Source organism: Ictidomys tridecemlineatus, chromosome 5 (assembly GCF_052094955.1).
Source record: "Ictidomys tridecemlineatus isolate mIctTri1 chromosome 5, mIctTri1.hap1, whole genome shotgun sequence".
NCBI classification, from domain to species: domain Eukaryota; kingdom Metazoa; phylum Chordata; class Mammalia; order Rodentia; family Sciuridae; genus Ictidomys; species Ictidomys tridecemlineatus.
The window spans coordinates 38,508,582-38,524,845 of record NC_135481.1 but is presented as its reverse complement, the minus strand read 5'-3'; the positions used below and the strand labels follow the sequence as shown (position 1 = coordinate 38,524,845).

Sequence of the window (16,264 nt, the reverse complement as noted above, 5' to 3'; positions counted from 1 at the left end):
CTGAGGACTGAACCCAGTACCTCACACATGCGAAGCAAGTGCTCTGTCACTGAGCTATAACCACAGGCCACAGAAAAAAAATCTTTATGACTTAAAAAAAATTTTTTTTTTGAGCCAGTTATGGTGGTGCATGGCTGTAATCCCAGCGGCTCTGGAAGCTGAGACAGGAGGATTCAAAGTTCAAAGCTAGCCTCAGCAAAGGCCAGGCACTAAACACTCAGTGAGAACCTGTTTCTAAATAAAATACAAAATAGGGCTGGGGATGTGGCCCAGTGGTTGAGTGCCTCTAAGTTCAAAACCCAGTACCAAAAAAAAAATATTTTTATAGTTATAGATGGACAGAATGCCTTTATCTTATTTGATTATTTTTATGCAGTGCCTCATGCATCTAAGCAAACACTCTGTCTCTAAGCTATAGCCCCAGCTCTCTTTATAACTTTTTTTATTTTTGTTTTTGGTGGTACTGAGGATCAAATCCCAAAACAGTCATGGAGCTACATCCAGAAATCTTTCTTTTCTTAAAATTTATTTTTTAGTTATAGGTGGACAATATCTTTATTTTATTAAAAAAAAATTATGTGGTGCTGAGGATCAAACCCAGTGTCTCACACGTGCTAGGCAAGTGCTCTACCTCTGAGCCACAACCCCAGCCCCTACATCCACAAATCTATCTTATTTTGAGACATAGTTTTGTTAAATTCGCCAAACTTGCAATCCTCCTGATTCAGCCTCCTGACTTGCTGGGATTACAGTTGTGGGCTACCATGTCCACCTAAGGGCCAAGTACAATAAATACTAATGATAAAAAAAATGAGGTTGATGCTAGCAAGGCTTTCTTTTTTTTTTCTTTTTAAAGAGAGAGTGAGAGAGGAGAGAGAGAGAGAGAGAATTTTTAATATTTATTTTTTAGTTCTCGGTGGACACAACATCTTTGTTGGTATGTGGTGCTGAGGATCGAACCTAGGCCGCACGCATACCAGGGGAGCGCGCTACCGGTTGAGCCACATCCCCAGCCCAAGGCTCTGTTTTAAAATCAAAAATTAAAAGAACTGAGGATGTAGCTAAACAGCAAAGCACCCCCAAAAAACAACATAAAAAAAATTGCTGAGGCTTGCCTGGAACTTGTGATCCTTCTGAAGTTGCTGAGATTATAGGCATGCACCACTGTGTTCAGTGTGTTTGTGTTTGTGTGTGTGTGTGTGTGTGTGTGTGTGTGTGTGTGTATTCATATTCTATTCTTCTGGTGATGGACTTTGGCATTTGGGTTTTTTTGTTTTGGTACTGGGGATTGAACCAAAGAGCATTTTACCACTGAACCTCATCCCTAGCCCTTTTTATTTATATTTTTTAATTCTATTCATTTTTTGGGGGTACCAGGGATTCAACTCTGGGGCACTCAGCCACTGAGCCATATCTCCAGCCCTATTTTGTATTTTTATTTAGAAGACAGGGGGGCTGGGGATATGGCTCAGTTAGTAGAGTGCTTGCCTTGCATGCACAAGGTCCTGTGTTCAATCCCCAGCACCACAAAAAAAAAAAAAAAAAAAAAATAGAAGTCAGGGTCTCATTGAATTAGTGTTCACTGTTGCTGAGGCTGGCTTTGAACTCATAATCTTCCTGCCTCAGCCTCCCTAGCCACTGGGATTATGGGCATGTGCCACCTCACCAGAACAGGTTCAGCAAGTTTTCCTTTCTTGTTACTGCAGTCTCCTACTCTGCTATGTTTTTTTCTTCTGTTTTCTTTTTTGGTGGCACTAGACACTAAGTCCAGAGGCATTCTACCAGTAAGAAACACCCCTTCCTTTTTATTTTATTATTTTTATATCTTGAGACAGGGTCTCACTAAGTTGCCCAACTGGTTTTGAACTTGTGATCCTCCTGCCTCAGACTTATGAGTAGCAGGGATTCCAGGTATTTGTCACTATGCTTGGCTTATTTTTATAAATTTGTATCACAACCTGGATATTGGCAATTAGGATCTTCCTTAAAAATTGGATTTTTTGGGGGGCTGGGGATGTGGCTCAAGCGGTAGCGCACTCGCCTGGCATGCGTGTGGCCCGGGTTTGATCCTCAGCACCACATACAAACAAAGAAGTTGTGTCTGCCAAAAAACTGAAAAATAAATATTAAAAAAAAATTCTCTCTGTCTTTCTGTCTCTGTCTCTCTCACCTCTCTCTTTAAAAAAAAAATTGGATTTTTTGGGCTGGGGATGTGGCTCAGTGATAGAGCACTTGCCTAGCATGTGTGAGACCAATAAAATAAAAATATTGTGTCCAACTACAACTAAAAAATAAAATATTTTTTAAAAATTGGATTTTGATCAACTGTGGTAACTTCTGCAATAACTGTGTCATTCAGTGTATGCTATTTTTATGATAATAAACAATCCCAAATCTCTGAGTCTTATTTTTTATTTTTTTGGTACTGGGAATTGAACTCGGAGATGCTTAACCACTGAGCCACATCCCCAGCCCTAATTATTATTATTATTTTATTTTGAGACAGGGTCTCACTAAGTTGCCTAGAGCCTCACTAAATTGCTGAGGCAGACTTTGAACTCTTGAGTCTCTAGAACATATTCACATTCATTTTAGAAGTGAAAATTTGTACCCTTTGACCAACATCTTCCCATTCTCCCACCCATTGACAACTGACAATCACTTCTGAAAAAAAGGTCTGACTTTTTTTTTTTTTTAATATTGGGGATTGAACCTAGGGGCTCTTAACTACTGAGCCACATCCCCTGCCCTTTCATATATATATGTAAAATTTAGAGACAGGGTCTCACTAAGTTGCTTCAAGCTTTGCTAAGTTGCTGAGACTAGCTCTGAACTCAAAATCCTCCTGCCTCACCCTCCCAAACTGCTGGGGTAAGATGTGTACCACTGCTCCTGGCAGGTTTGACTCTTTTTGATTCCACATGTAAGTGATATAATACTGTATTTATCTTTGTGTTTGGTTTCTATTACTTAGCTAGGATTACAGTTTCTATTACTTAGCATAGTCTTCTAGGTTTATCCATGTTGTCACAAATTATAGAATTTTCTTTTTTTATGATTATAAGTCCAAGTTTAGCTTTTTGAAATAAATGTTAATATACTATTATTGTTATAGTGCAATCTTTATATGTTTTTAGGGTCTTATATAGAGAAAGTAAGGTTTGAACAAGTGCAATGGTGGAGGAAATGGAAAATAGGCAGGAGGATTGCAAGTTCAATTACTATTATTATTTTTTATCTTGAGACAAGTTCTCACTAAGCCCTAAGCAACTTAGTGAGACGCTATTGCAAACAAACAAACAAACAAACAGACAAACAAAAAGCTGGGCTGGGGAATGTAGCTCAGTGGTGGAGTGCTTGCTTAATATGTGCAAGGTCCTGAGTTCAATCCTCAGTGCCACCAAAAGTCTGGTTTTGTAGTTCAGTGGTAAAGCGTCCCTTGTTTCAATCCCCAGTTAAACAACAACAACAACAAAATATTTTGTGAACAATTAAATGTAGAAAACAGATGAGAAGGACTAGTTGTAAGTTTTCCAGCCTTAGAGACTTACTGGAATGATAGTGCCATTGCCTATTTAAAGGAATGCAGTGTGTCTGGGGTGTGGGTTGAGGAGACAAATGATTAGCTTTACTTGGGAAACTGAGTTTCAGATGTCTATAGAAAATTTTGCCTAAGCTAAAACCTCCCTTTTTAAAGAGTGACTGATGAAATAGGAGAGGAAAAGAATCCACTGGAAGGAATCTGGCAATCTGGTGCATCTGAAATATTGTTATATAATTGAAAGACAGAGGGAGTTTTATAGATATCTTTACTTAGAGCTATTTAAATATAAACAATTTTAACCTCTTGAAGTGTAGGCATAGGTTTCTTCTAAGCCTCTCCATGTAACTATTTTACTGCAATAATGTCTATGTTTCAGCATTTTAACATGTTAAGAAAAAAAGGAAGTTGGAGGGAAATAATGTAATGATATGTCCTCCCAACAGATGGGCAATAGTAACCAAGGAGTCTAAAAAAGATCTACAGTATATGAATCTGTTAGTGTGCCTCTAGCACTGTCTAGGGGAGAACTAGAATAGTGAAGAAAAAATTATTTAAGAATATGTTGTATTGGACTGAGTACAGGATGCTAGTTTCATTGCAACCTTTACCACTAACTAGTATTCAGGTACAGAGTATCTCACGTTTATCATCAACTATGACAGGTGCTCTAGATATATCTATCACAGAATCATTATGTCAGTCCAAAGATTAGATGTGATTGGCCCCAATTTTCAGTTAAAGGAACCATAGATTCAAAAATTAAAAAATGTATTCCCAGTAATATGCAAGAACTGCAAATTTACCTAGATCTGTCCCTTTCAGGATCTTTCCTCTAATAGCCAATGGATCTCAAATCTACTTATGCACCATATTGCCCTGAGAATATATTTTTTCTGATTTCTACTCAAGACTGACTCAGAGGATGGTAATATTAGTATAATAATTTTCTCTCAGGGTTGTTAGAATACAATATAAGAATATTAGAATGTTTCATAAACTTCAAGTTTAATATAGATATGCTCATAATACAATGTTTTCTATTACATGTTTATCCAATTCCCTTTCTTTTGATTTCCTAGTCAAAAAATAATTTCCTGATAAGCAGTTAGGTTTATGAAGTACATTGTAGTTCAGGACCACTGCCCATGCCTGTAATCCCAGCAATTCAGGAGGCTGAGGCCCAAGGATTACAATTTAAGGCCAGCCTCAGCAATTTAGTGAGATGCTTTCTCAAAATAAAAAATATGGACTGAGGATGAAGCTCTGTGGTAAAACATCCATGGGGTTAGTCCCCAGTAACCACTCTACCCATCGGACCTGGGGAAACAAAACCTTGCAATTAGAAAAGTGTGCCCCAAACTTTAGGTTTTAACTTGGTAATCACATAAATTGAACTTTTTTTTTTTTTTTTTTGGTACCAGGAATTGAATCCAGGGACACCTACACCAGAACCACATCCCCAGACCTTTTTATTTTTATTTTGAGAAAAGGTCTCTCTAAAGTGCCTCGGGCCTCACTTAGTTTCTGGGGCTGGTTTTAATTTGAGAATCCTTCTGCTTCAGGTTCCTGAGTTGCTGGGATTACAGGTGTGAGCCACTGTGTCTGGTAAATTAATAATTTTTTTTTTTTTGGTACAGAAAATTGAACCCACGGTACTCTATTGTTCTACCACTGAGCTACATCCCAAGCCCTTTTTATTTTTACAAATTACTGATTCCCACCAAGTTGCTGAGGGTCTTACTTAATTGCTGAGACTGGCCTTGAATTTGTGATCTTCCTGCCTCAGCCTAACCAGTTGCTGGGATTACAGCATGGGTCACTGCTCCCGGGTTTTAATTTCTAGTTTTTAAGAGCTCTTGTGAATCCCACACATGCTAATCAGATTCAATCTTGATGAAACCTTTTAGAACTGATAAATTTTCATCATTAGCAAAGCTGAGAAATGGAGTTCAAAGTAGAAAAGGTGTGACTTGTTTTAAGTAGGGGCTTCATTGGAATAGAATATTATGTTTTGACCTGAAGTAAATTTGTGAATACATCACAAAATTAATTCGTTCGATGTACAATCACCTTTTTTCAGGGTCAGCAGGTATTTTTCTCAGTTCAAATACATTATATCTAGTATTAGGTGTAATCAGCAACTGTGACAGAGACAAGCCCTTGGTTTTTTAAAAAAAGCCTATATCCTCCCACCCTCACTCTCCCTGGTAATAGTGTAAGTTCACCAATAAAATTCTAGTTTTCTATTTGTAGCAAAATTCGAAGTATTATTTACACTCTTAAGTGGGGCTTGTAGTAAATTGTCTTTAAGTTAGTCTTCTTTTCCACCGATTATGAATGTCTAGTAGTTTCCTTGTGGGTAAATACCCTTGCTGTTCAGTAGTCTTCACAAAGTCAGTCTGCAGGCAACAACTAAATACTTGCTTCACGAAGGTTAAGCATTTTCCCCCAAGATCACACGGATCAAACAAATGATGGAGGAGGGACTGAAAGTGTCTGGTATACTGTCACACTCCCATAATTACCCAAACCCTCTCATTCGGAGTCCAAGGACCTGACTCTCAAAGGGACACAGAACTACCGCCCGAGAGGCGAGAGCCAGGAAATCGGGAGAGGTGGCTTTCCCGGCATGCTCTGCAGCACACTGAAGGGCGCCAGACGCATCCCGGCGTGCATCGGGGAGCGCCCAAGGGCGATGGTTCAGGGCTCCTGGAGGGGTGCGCGAAGTTAAGCCGGTATGTGTGAGCTTACTTAGTTTCCCGACGCTGATTTCTCATTTTGTCTTTATGGATGTACTCCCATAAAGGTAGAAAAGGAGGTACTCTTTTAACTATTCTCCCTTTCCGCGTGCGAATGACTTTCGGTGCCGCTTCGAGCACGGTGCCAGGTGATTAGCGGTTAGGGGCGGACCTGAAAGTTGCACGTGACCAGACCTGCTAGCCAATGGCTAGCCGGTGGTCCGGCAGCGCGAGGATCCCCGGACTCGGGAGTGGAGCGACGCGTGGGCTGGCTACCTTCTGCCCCGGCAGGTACGCGCAGGCGCCTTGCTTGCCACGCGTTCCATCTGTTCCCACGCGCCCGATGGCGTGTACTTAGTGCGAGGTGTTAAGAGTCTCTTGTGGGTGTTTTCAGGGGCAGCGGGGACCGCGAGAGTGGGGGGGGGGCTGGTGTCACGTGCACACCACAGCCAATTGCAGGCCGAGGCGCACCCACAGCTTTTCTCAGCGCCCCGGGGTGCGACGTGTTCGGTGAGGTTGGACCCAGCCCTGACGTTCTAAGCGCTTCTTCGAAGCGCGTGTGCAGCCTGTATTATGTGGGCACGGCGTCTCATGCCCTCTTGCCCCGCTGTGAGCACGGATGACAAGTTCTCGGCAAAATGGCTGCTGGAAAGAGTCGCCTAGCAAGGGCAGCGCTGGGGCCGCGTGAAGGTCACATGATGAGGTTGGCAGCGCGTGCTGCTGGCGCGCGGAAGGAGTGGGGGGGTAAGGGGCGTGGTAAGTCACGTGCCTTCTACTGCTGCGTCCAGTGATTTCCCAGAGTCTGTGCAGAGGCCAGATGGCCTGCTTTTACCCCTCCCACTTCGAAGCGTGGCATGGAGAGAAGCTGTGCGGTGTCAAAATGAGCCCTGATGTGGGATTGAAGAGACTTGGGGATGTGGGATTGAAGAGACTTGGGGTTCCAGGCCTTTGGCTGGTTTTATAATCTTATTTATATTTTAGCTTTTTAGGGGTGATTAGTTTTTTTTTTTTTTTTTTTTTTAGAGAGAGGGGGAGAGAGAGAGAGAGAGAGAGAGAGAGAGAGAGAATTTTTTAATATTTATTTTTTAGTTCTTGGCGGAACACAACATCTTTGTTGGTATGTGGTGCTGAGGTTTGGACCCGGGCCGCACGCATGCCAGGCGAGCGCGCTATGGCTTGAGCCACATCCCCAGCCCCAAGGGTGATTAGTTTTTAAGAGCCTAAATAAATAAGGTCCATGACTACCTACTCTCAGTTATCTGTAGATTAAAAAAGTAATGTTAACAATGGCGTGGTGGGGATGGAGCTCAGTGACAGAGTGCTTGTTTAGAATTTGTGAGGGAGGCCCTGAGTTTGATCCAAAACAATGAAGAAGTCATAAACAAATTATTATGAGATAATCCCTACCCTCAAAGAAAAAATGACAAGCAATCATTGAAACTCCCAATAACAGTGCTGTGCGAAACTTGGTGTAGATAAATTATTATATTCTGAGCATATCCGTCTTTATCAATTCCATTTATACAATGTTCCTGTCTACTACCTCTGGGAAAATAGTCTTTTAGACATTTAGATCCTGTATGCTTTCTGGAAAGAAAGGGTATCCATTATTGTCATACTGTGGAGATGGGGAATATTTAATTTGAAGGACTTACTAATGTCCTGTAAAGTTGACTAGAAGACCCTAGGAGTCATCTTTTCGCTTGGTGGGTCAGTCTTTGAAAAATTTTTGAATTTTTGTACTGCAAACCTTTAATATTCTTCATTAAAACTCTCTGCTTCCCGCACTAGCTCTTTATTGTCCCCGAGTGTCAAGGCCTTGGAGGAAAGGAAGTAAACATAAATATATTTTCTATATCACTGCTTATATATTTTATAGTACCCTTTGATTTATCTTTAAGAGTCTTTGAATTTTGTGGGAAGAGAACCAGTTTTTCCTTCCTTCTTTTAGTTTTTTGTACTGGATTGAACCAGTACATCCCCATTCATTTTATTCTTTATGTTCTGAGAGCCTTGTTAAGTTGCTGAGTCTGTCTTCCAATTTTAGAGCCTCCTGAGTCAGCCTCTGGAGTTGCTGGAGTTATAGGTATGCATGCCTGGGCCCAGGTAGAATTTTTTCTTTTTCTTTTTTGGTTATGTGGGATTGAACTCAGAGCCACTCAACCATCGAGCCACATACCTAGCCCTGTTTTGTATTTTATTTAGAGACAGAGTCTCACTGAGTTACTTAGGTCTTCACTTTTGCTGAGGCTGGCTTTGAATTCATGATTTTCCTGCCTCAGCCCATCCCATCCCCACCCAAGCCCCTGGGATCACAGGTGTGTGCCACTGCGCCATGCTTTAGATTTCCTTTTAAAAAGTTGACAAAATGATTCCAAAATTCATTTGAAAGAATGCACCTATAGGGGCTGGGGTGGTAGCTCAGTGGTAGAGCGCTGCCTTGAACTGGTGAGGCCCTGGGTTTAATCCTCAGCACCACATAAAAATAAAGAAATAAAAATAAAGATAAAAAGAAAAAGAATGTACCAATAAAGTAAAAACAATTTGGAAAGATAAAGTAGGTGGGCTTGTCTTGATATGCAATTAGATATAATAATCAAAGGTGCAAGTGGTGATTTGAGTAGACAGCAGTGGAACAAAATAATAAATCTAGAAACATAAGGTTATTTAGTATTAGGTGGCATTTCATATCAGTGGAAAAATATGTTGGAATACTTGGATAATCATTTTTAAAAAATGTTATTCTTACCTTAAAATTTAAATAAAATCTAGGTAAGTTAAGTATTTAAATATAAAATTTGAGATCAGGAAATTGCAACTTTGAAAAAAATGGGTGAACAATTTTCTAATCTTGAAATAGGATGAGTTATTTGAAGCATGGCTACGAAAAGCAGAATCCACAAAGGCAAAGATTGATGGAATTTTAAAATTGACTCAAATTGGCAGAAACACCATAAAGTTAAAAGATACATTTATTTTTTAAAAAACATTTATTTATTTATATATCTTTAGTTTTAGGTGGACACATTATTTTGTTTTTATGTGGTGCTAAGGATCGAACCCAGTGGCTCATGCATGCTAGGCGAGCACTCTACCACTGAGCCACAACCCCAGCCCCAAAAGATAAATTTATTAATGTCGTGGATGCGTGCCTCCAATCCCAGCCACTTGGAAAGGCAGAGGCATGAGGATGGAGAATTTTAGGCCAGCTTAGTCAACTTAGTGAGATCAAAACAAACAAAAACCAAACTCATTTACTCACTGAGCATTTATTTAATATATTTATTCAGTGCATACTGTGTGCTAGACAATTTTTTTAGGTGTAGAGAATACAGTGATGAGCAAAGCCTAGCAAATTGTGGGAAAAAGTTGAATCAGATTTTGGACCTAGGTTAATGATCTTAATATCTGATAGGCAAAAGACATGAGTAGGTAGTCACACAAAATAAAAATAATGAATAAAGATAAAAATACTTTATTTTTCACATAAGTAATACAAAACAACACTTTCCCCTAGTCTGGCAGATTGTTATAGGTGTAATATGAAATCATAATTATCTGATGATTGGCATTCATACATTACTCTTGGTGACTATTTCCATCAGAACATAATTTTTTTAAATTTGTTATTTTTTTATTTTTGGATATGGGGGATTGCACTCAGGGGCACTAGACCACTGAGCCACATCCCCAGCCCCATTGTATTTTATTTAGAGACAGAGTCTCACTGAGTTGCTTAGCGCCTTGCTTTTGTTGAGGCTGGCTTTGAACTTGGTGATCCTCCTGTCACAGCCTCCTGAGTCTCTGGGATTACAGGCTTGCACCTGGCTTTATTTTTGTTTTTGTTAGGGGGGATTGAACCCAGGGTGTTCTACTTGTCAGACCAGCGCTTAAGCTACATCCAGAATTTTTTTTTTTTTTTTTTAGGAAACAGGATCTTGTTATGTTGCCTAGTCTGGCCTCAAATTTGCCATTCTTCTGCCTCAGACTCCTGAGTAACTGGGATTACAGGCCACCACACCTGACTTGACTATACTTATTGAAAGCATTAAAAACCGTTATATACTTGGATTTAGGAACTCCTCTTTTTTTGTTAAGGTACTAATTAGTAAGTTTGCAAATATGTGCATTTGAGAATTTGTCTTTGACCAGGTGATTGGCTAGGTTCAGTAGTGCATACCTGAAATCTTAAGAGATTTGGGAGACTGAGGCAGGAGGAATGCAAGTTCAAGGCAACTTAGTGAGACTCTGTCTTAAAATATAAAATTTAAAGGACTGATTTTGTGGCTCAGTTGCATAGTATTCCTAGATTGAATCCTCAATTAAAAAAAAGTTACTGGAATAATATGTTGAGATATTATGGCTTGGACTAAGCAGGTAGTAATGGTAGTGAGAAGTGGTTGCTGAGAGTTGAGTTGTAGAAAGCGAGAGGAATCAAAGATGATTCCATGGTTTTTAGCTGGAACAATTGATGACATTTATAGAGAAGACTGGAGGAGCTAGTTTAGAGGAGAGTTTAGTTGGGTATTTTGAGTTTGAGATGCCTACTACTTATCTAGGATTAGAGCAGTATGCAGTGGACTGTTCAGGTCTGGATTCCAGGGTTAAGGTTGGGATTGTGAATATGTGCTTGGGTCATTGATATGTAGATGGTTTTTATGTGGAGCTGATAAGGTCATCCAGTAAATAAAGAGGGTCAATGGCTGAGCCCTGAGACTGTGAAAATCAAAATCAGGGAGGGGAGTAAATTATACTATAATTAGATTTCTTTTTGTATTGGCATTAACACACTCTATACATCTAATGGTGAACTATTAAATGATGTCCTTGAGATATGCTCTTTCTACTAACTGAATTCTCAGGTTGTCACTTTTCTGCCAGATGCTTTCTATTTTTTCTTTTTTTTTTTAATTTGTTTTAATTAGATACACATGACAGTACAATGATCTTGACATATCATACATTTGAATTAGATGGGGTATAATTTCTCATTTTTCTGAGTGTACAAGTTGCAGAATCACATTGGTCATGTAGTCATGTATATACGTACAGCAATAATAATGTCTATTTTATTCTGCTGTCCTTTCTTTCCCCCTTCCCCTCCCCTCCCCTCCCCTCGCTTCTCTCTACCCAATCTAATGAGACACACTTATTTTTTTTTTCCTCACTTCGTCATACGTGTAATCTGTATTACGATGAGGGTCTCTTTCCATCTTCTGTGCAATTTCCCTTCTCCCTTCCTTTCCCTCCCACCTCTCTTCCTTATTTAGTGATAATCTTCTTCTCATGCTCTTCCTCCTTACCCCATTTTGAGTCACCCCCCTTATATCAGAGAAGACATTCGGCATTTGTTTTTTAGGGATTGACTCACTTCACTTAGCAAAATCTACTCTAATGCCATCCATTTCCCTGCAAATGCCATGATCTTGTTATTTTTTAGTGCTGAGTAATATTCCAATGTGTATATATGCCACATTTTTTTTAATCTATTCATCCATTGAAGGGCATCTAGGTTGGTTCCACAGTCTAGCTATTGTGATTTGTACTGCTATAAACATTGTTGTGGCTGTGTCCCTGTAGTATGCTATTTTTAGGTCTTTTGGGTATAGTCAGAGAAGTGGAGTAGCTGGGTTAAATGGTAGTTCCATTCCCAGCTTTCCAAGGAATCTCCATACTGCTTTCCAAATTGGCTGCATCAGTTTGCAGTCTTACCAGCAATGTATGAGTGTATCTCCCCACAAGCCCCCATCTTCGCCAGCACTTGTTGTTTGACTTCATAATGGCTGCCATTCTTACTGGAGTGAGATGGTATCTTAGAGTAGTTTTAATTCGCATTTCTCTGATTGCTAGAGATGGTGAGCTTTTTTTCCGTATATTTGTTGACTGATTGTATATCCTCTTCTGAGAAGTATCTTTTCAGGTCCTTGGCTCATTTGTTGATTGGATTATTTTTTTTTTGACTTTTGAGTTTTTTGTATAATAGAGATTAGAGCTCTATCTGATGTGTGAGGGGTAAAAATTTGTTCCCAGGATGTTGGCTCCCTATTCACCTCACATATTATTTCTCTTACTGAGAAAAAACTTTTTTGTTTGAATTCGTCCCATTTGTTGATTCTTGGTTTTAACTCTTGTTAGGTGTCTTATTAAGGAATTTGGGGCCTGACCCCATGTGATGGAGATTAGGGCCAACTTTTTCTTCTATCAGATGTAGAGTCTCTGGTTTGATTCCTAGATCCTTGATCCATTTTGAGTTAACTTTTGTGCATGGGAGAGAAAGGGATTCAATTTCATTTTGTTGCATATGGATATCCAGTTTTCCTAGAAGCACCATTTGTTGAAGATGCTATCCTTTCTCCATTGCATGCTTTTAGCACCTTTGTCTAATATAAGGTAGTTGTAATTTTGTAGGTTAGTCTCTGTGTCCTCTATTCTGTACCATTGGTCTACCAGCCTGTTTTGGTGCCATCTATTTTTTTTTTCCTCCATTATCTGAGGTCATAAACTCCAAACTTTTGCAGTTTTGCATATTAGACCCATCATCTGATTCTGCTCTACATCTGGTTCTTTATCAATCTTGCTGTGCCCATAGTGCTCTACTCTTTTTAAAGAATTTAACCTTTATTTGTTTGTTTTTATGTAGTGCTGAGGATCAAACCCAGTGCTTCACCTAGGCTAGGAAAGCACTTTACCACTGAACTGCAAGCCCAGCCCTGCTCTGCTCTTTTATTGCTTTGTTTGCCTCACTCTTCCTGCTTTTTGCCTCAAACTTCTGTTCAGTTTTCAGTGTTCCCCTTACATTTGCTTTGTAACTTCTACTTTTAATAGGTAGAAGTCAATCCCTCACTACATGGTACTTCTCAGAGCTGTTGTTTGTACTTTTATTTATAGCAAAATATAAAATGAGTTGGTATTTTGATTGTCTTTTTATTTGTTTCCCAGTGCTTGGCATGTGGTAGATGCTTAATCATAATGCTTAAAAAGTTTAGAAGTTTGATTTGGCAAAAAGAGTAAATTAAAACCAATTCTTATACAGTTTTATGAACTATTAGCTGAGATTTTTAGGATCTTTTTATTATGGCAAGTTTTTGGTTTTAGTGATATTCATTTTGATTTAAGTTAGCCAGAACAAAGTTTAATGAAATGATGTCAGAATGAGACATGTTAGGAGTGTTTTAATCTGTAGAGCTGAATAATGCTTATTCTTTGGAAGCAAACTATTATAATAGATTCTTTCACTTGCCCACTTTGCCACCCACCTTCTCAGTAGTCAAGAATTCTATTTTAACATTATGCATGTTCTTTGAGCTCTTTGCTGGAAAAGGAACCTAATGTAATAAATCCAAATAGATTCAGCAGAACTCACCCCAGGAATGTCCTTTAAATTGTTATAAAGAGGGAAGCTTAATGGTGTGAATGTAGGTGTGAGGGTTTCAGTCTTTGAGCCTGAAGTAGGGTTGATTATTTTGTCATTCAATATTAAGCATGTATTGAGCACCAACCATATATGGGCATTGCATGAGGTATGAGTGGCTTTAAAAAAGAAAAAGATATGTTTCCCTACATGAGGCTGTATAAATTTAGTTAAGGAACTGAAAATAAGATTAAAAAGGAATTTAATCTTAATAAGCAGTGTATTAGTAAGTGCCAAGTGCTATAGTATATATCAAGAACTTTGCATTTATTTTTTTTTAAGGGGGGGGAGAGAGAGAGAGAGAGAGAGAATTTTAATATTTATTTTATTTTTTTTAATTATCGGCGGACACAACATCTTGTTTGTATGTGGTGCTGAGGATCAAACCCGGGCCGCACGCATGCCAGGCGAGCGCGCTACCACTTGAGCCACATCCCCTGCCCCAAGAACTTTGCATTTCTTAAGCCCATAATTATGTTCTCAAAGTTATGTGCAGTCTTACCTTATATCAGTTTTCAGCATTTTAAATTGATTTAAAAGTTGTCTATTTTCTCTTTTACATTTCTAGCTTCAATAAGATATTATTGATTTGGCCCTTTGATATGATAAATGACATATACAGAGAGTACATTGCTCCTATATTGTATCCAAATGTTTTGTTCTTTCACATTTATTCATGTATTATTTATTTTTTGGTACTAGAGATCAAAATCAGGGCTTTCTATATGCAAGGCAAGTGCTCTACCATTGAGTTAAGTACCCTGCGCTAGTAGTAATGACATGGACCTGTTATTTCATCATTCATGAACCCTAGGTTGGAGATAATATTTCTTTTCAGAAGTTTTGATGGCCTTATTTCTGTCTTTAAAGTTCCTTTTGAGAATTCTTTTGCTTTTCTGATTCTTAATCCTTTGTTTAAACCAATCCCCCCAACACATCTCTGGTTCTGTGCCTCCTATAAGTTACTTAAATTCACTTAACTTTTTTCTTATCCTTTCCTTATCCTATATCTACTTTTGGTTTGTTTTGAGGATTAGTGAGATAAATAATGTAAAGTGCTAAAAATAATACTTTGCATTAATAGTAAGCATTCAGTAAATAGTTGTTCCTGTGTTCTATGTGTTCTCACTACATAGAACATAGTGAGATGCCTTTAGTCCATGTGTGGGTATTCCTCTGCTGTGAAATCTGGACATCCAAGACAAAAATTTGGGTTTTTGACTTTAGGGTTTATGGAGTGGAAATGGGATTTTCCCATATCCCTGAGCCTAAAGTGGGGGTTTGGAGTTTTATAAGATCTGGTTTCCAGTTGCATTCACTGAGCTTGGAGAGGCCTTAGAATGTCCTCCTTCACCAAGGTGATCCCTCACCAGGATTATGCATTTGTTAGTGTCATTCACAATGTTTTCTAAGTTGTTAACTGTATTTATAATTTCAAAATGCAAGTTTTTCAACACTGCAGGTTACTTTTCAGTTCTTTTAAAAATGTTGTAACTGCCTTTTTATCTTAAATATGCATTCTTGCAAACTAGCATTTTATATTGCCACTAAGAATTTAAGATAATTAGGTCAATATTGTTGCTATTTGAAATAATAGATTTGAAAAGAGCAGATTTTTCCAAATTATATTTCTATGCAAAAGTATACTCAGTTTTTTTATATTTTCCTTAACTTTTCTTTTTCTTTTTTATTATTGGAGATTGAACTCAAGAGTGCTCTGCTACTGAACTACATCCCCAGTTCTTTTATTTTTTATTTTGAGACAAGGTCTTACTAAGTTGCCCAGTTTGTCTTTTTTTTTTTTTTTTTTAAAGAGAGAGTGAGAGAGAGGGGGACAGAGAGAGAGAATTTTAACATTTATTTATTTTTTCTTAGTTCTCGGCGGACACAACATCTTTGTTTGTATGTGGTGCTGAGGATCGAACCCCGGCCACACGCATGCCAGGCGCTTGAGCCACATCCCCAGCCCGCCCAGTTTGTCTTTGAATTTGCTATTCTCTTTCCTTAGCATCCTGAGTTGCTGAGATCACAGGTATGTGTCACTGCACTCAGACTCCATTGACAGTATTTGAGCATTAGAGTAGTTCAAAGCAGTGGTTTTAAAAAATATTTTATCTTGGGGCTGGGGTTGTGGCTCACTGATGGAGTGCTCATCTAGCATGTGCGAGGCCCTGGGTTTGATCCTCAGCACCACAGTAAAAAAAATATAAACAAACAAATAAATAAATAAATAAAGATATTGTATCCAGGGGCTGGGGTTATAGCTTAGCGGTAGAGCACTTGCTTTGCACATGTGAGGCACTGGGTTTGAAATTCAGCACCACATTAAAAATAAATAAATAAATAAATAAATAAATAAATAAATAAATAAATGAAGTAAAGATATTGTGTCTATCTTTAAAAAATCTTTAAAATTTTTTAAAAAAGATATTATATCCAAATATAACTAAAAATAAATATTTAAAAAATATTTGGTCTTGTATGATGAAAATGTTTTGAAATTAGAAGAGGCTAAAATTATAGAGAATGCTTAGGTAAATGTTATGATGATCTAGTGGGGAATTAAGAATG

The 16,264-nt window shown here is 38.5% G+C and overlaps 1 protein-coding gene across 3 annotated transcripts in view; it reads left to right on the top strand.

Annotated features, from left to right (window-relative positions):
* Positions 1 to 6,190: 6,190 nt before the first annotated feature.
* The window catches only part of Mga (MAX dimerization protein MGA), a 128,166-nt gene continuing 118,092 nt past the window's right edge, over positions 6,191 to 16,264 (top strand). Inside the window, exon 1 of one of the 3 annotated variants that reach the window (XM_040275646.2) lies at positions 6,191 to 6,279. Coding sequence is in view for 1 of the 3 variants with exons in the window: in XM_040275649.2 (XP_040131583.2) it covers positions 6,488 to 6,573 (86 nt within the window). In the remaining 2 variants the exon portion in view is untranslated. Of the gene's footprint in view, positions 6,280 to 6,472; positions 6,574 to 16,264 lie in introns of those variants that run through there. The other 2 variants (XM_040275649.2, XM_021725926.3) reach the window with 2 other exon arrangements.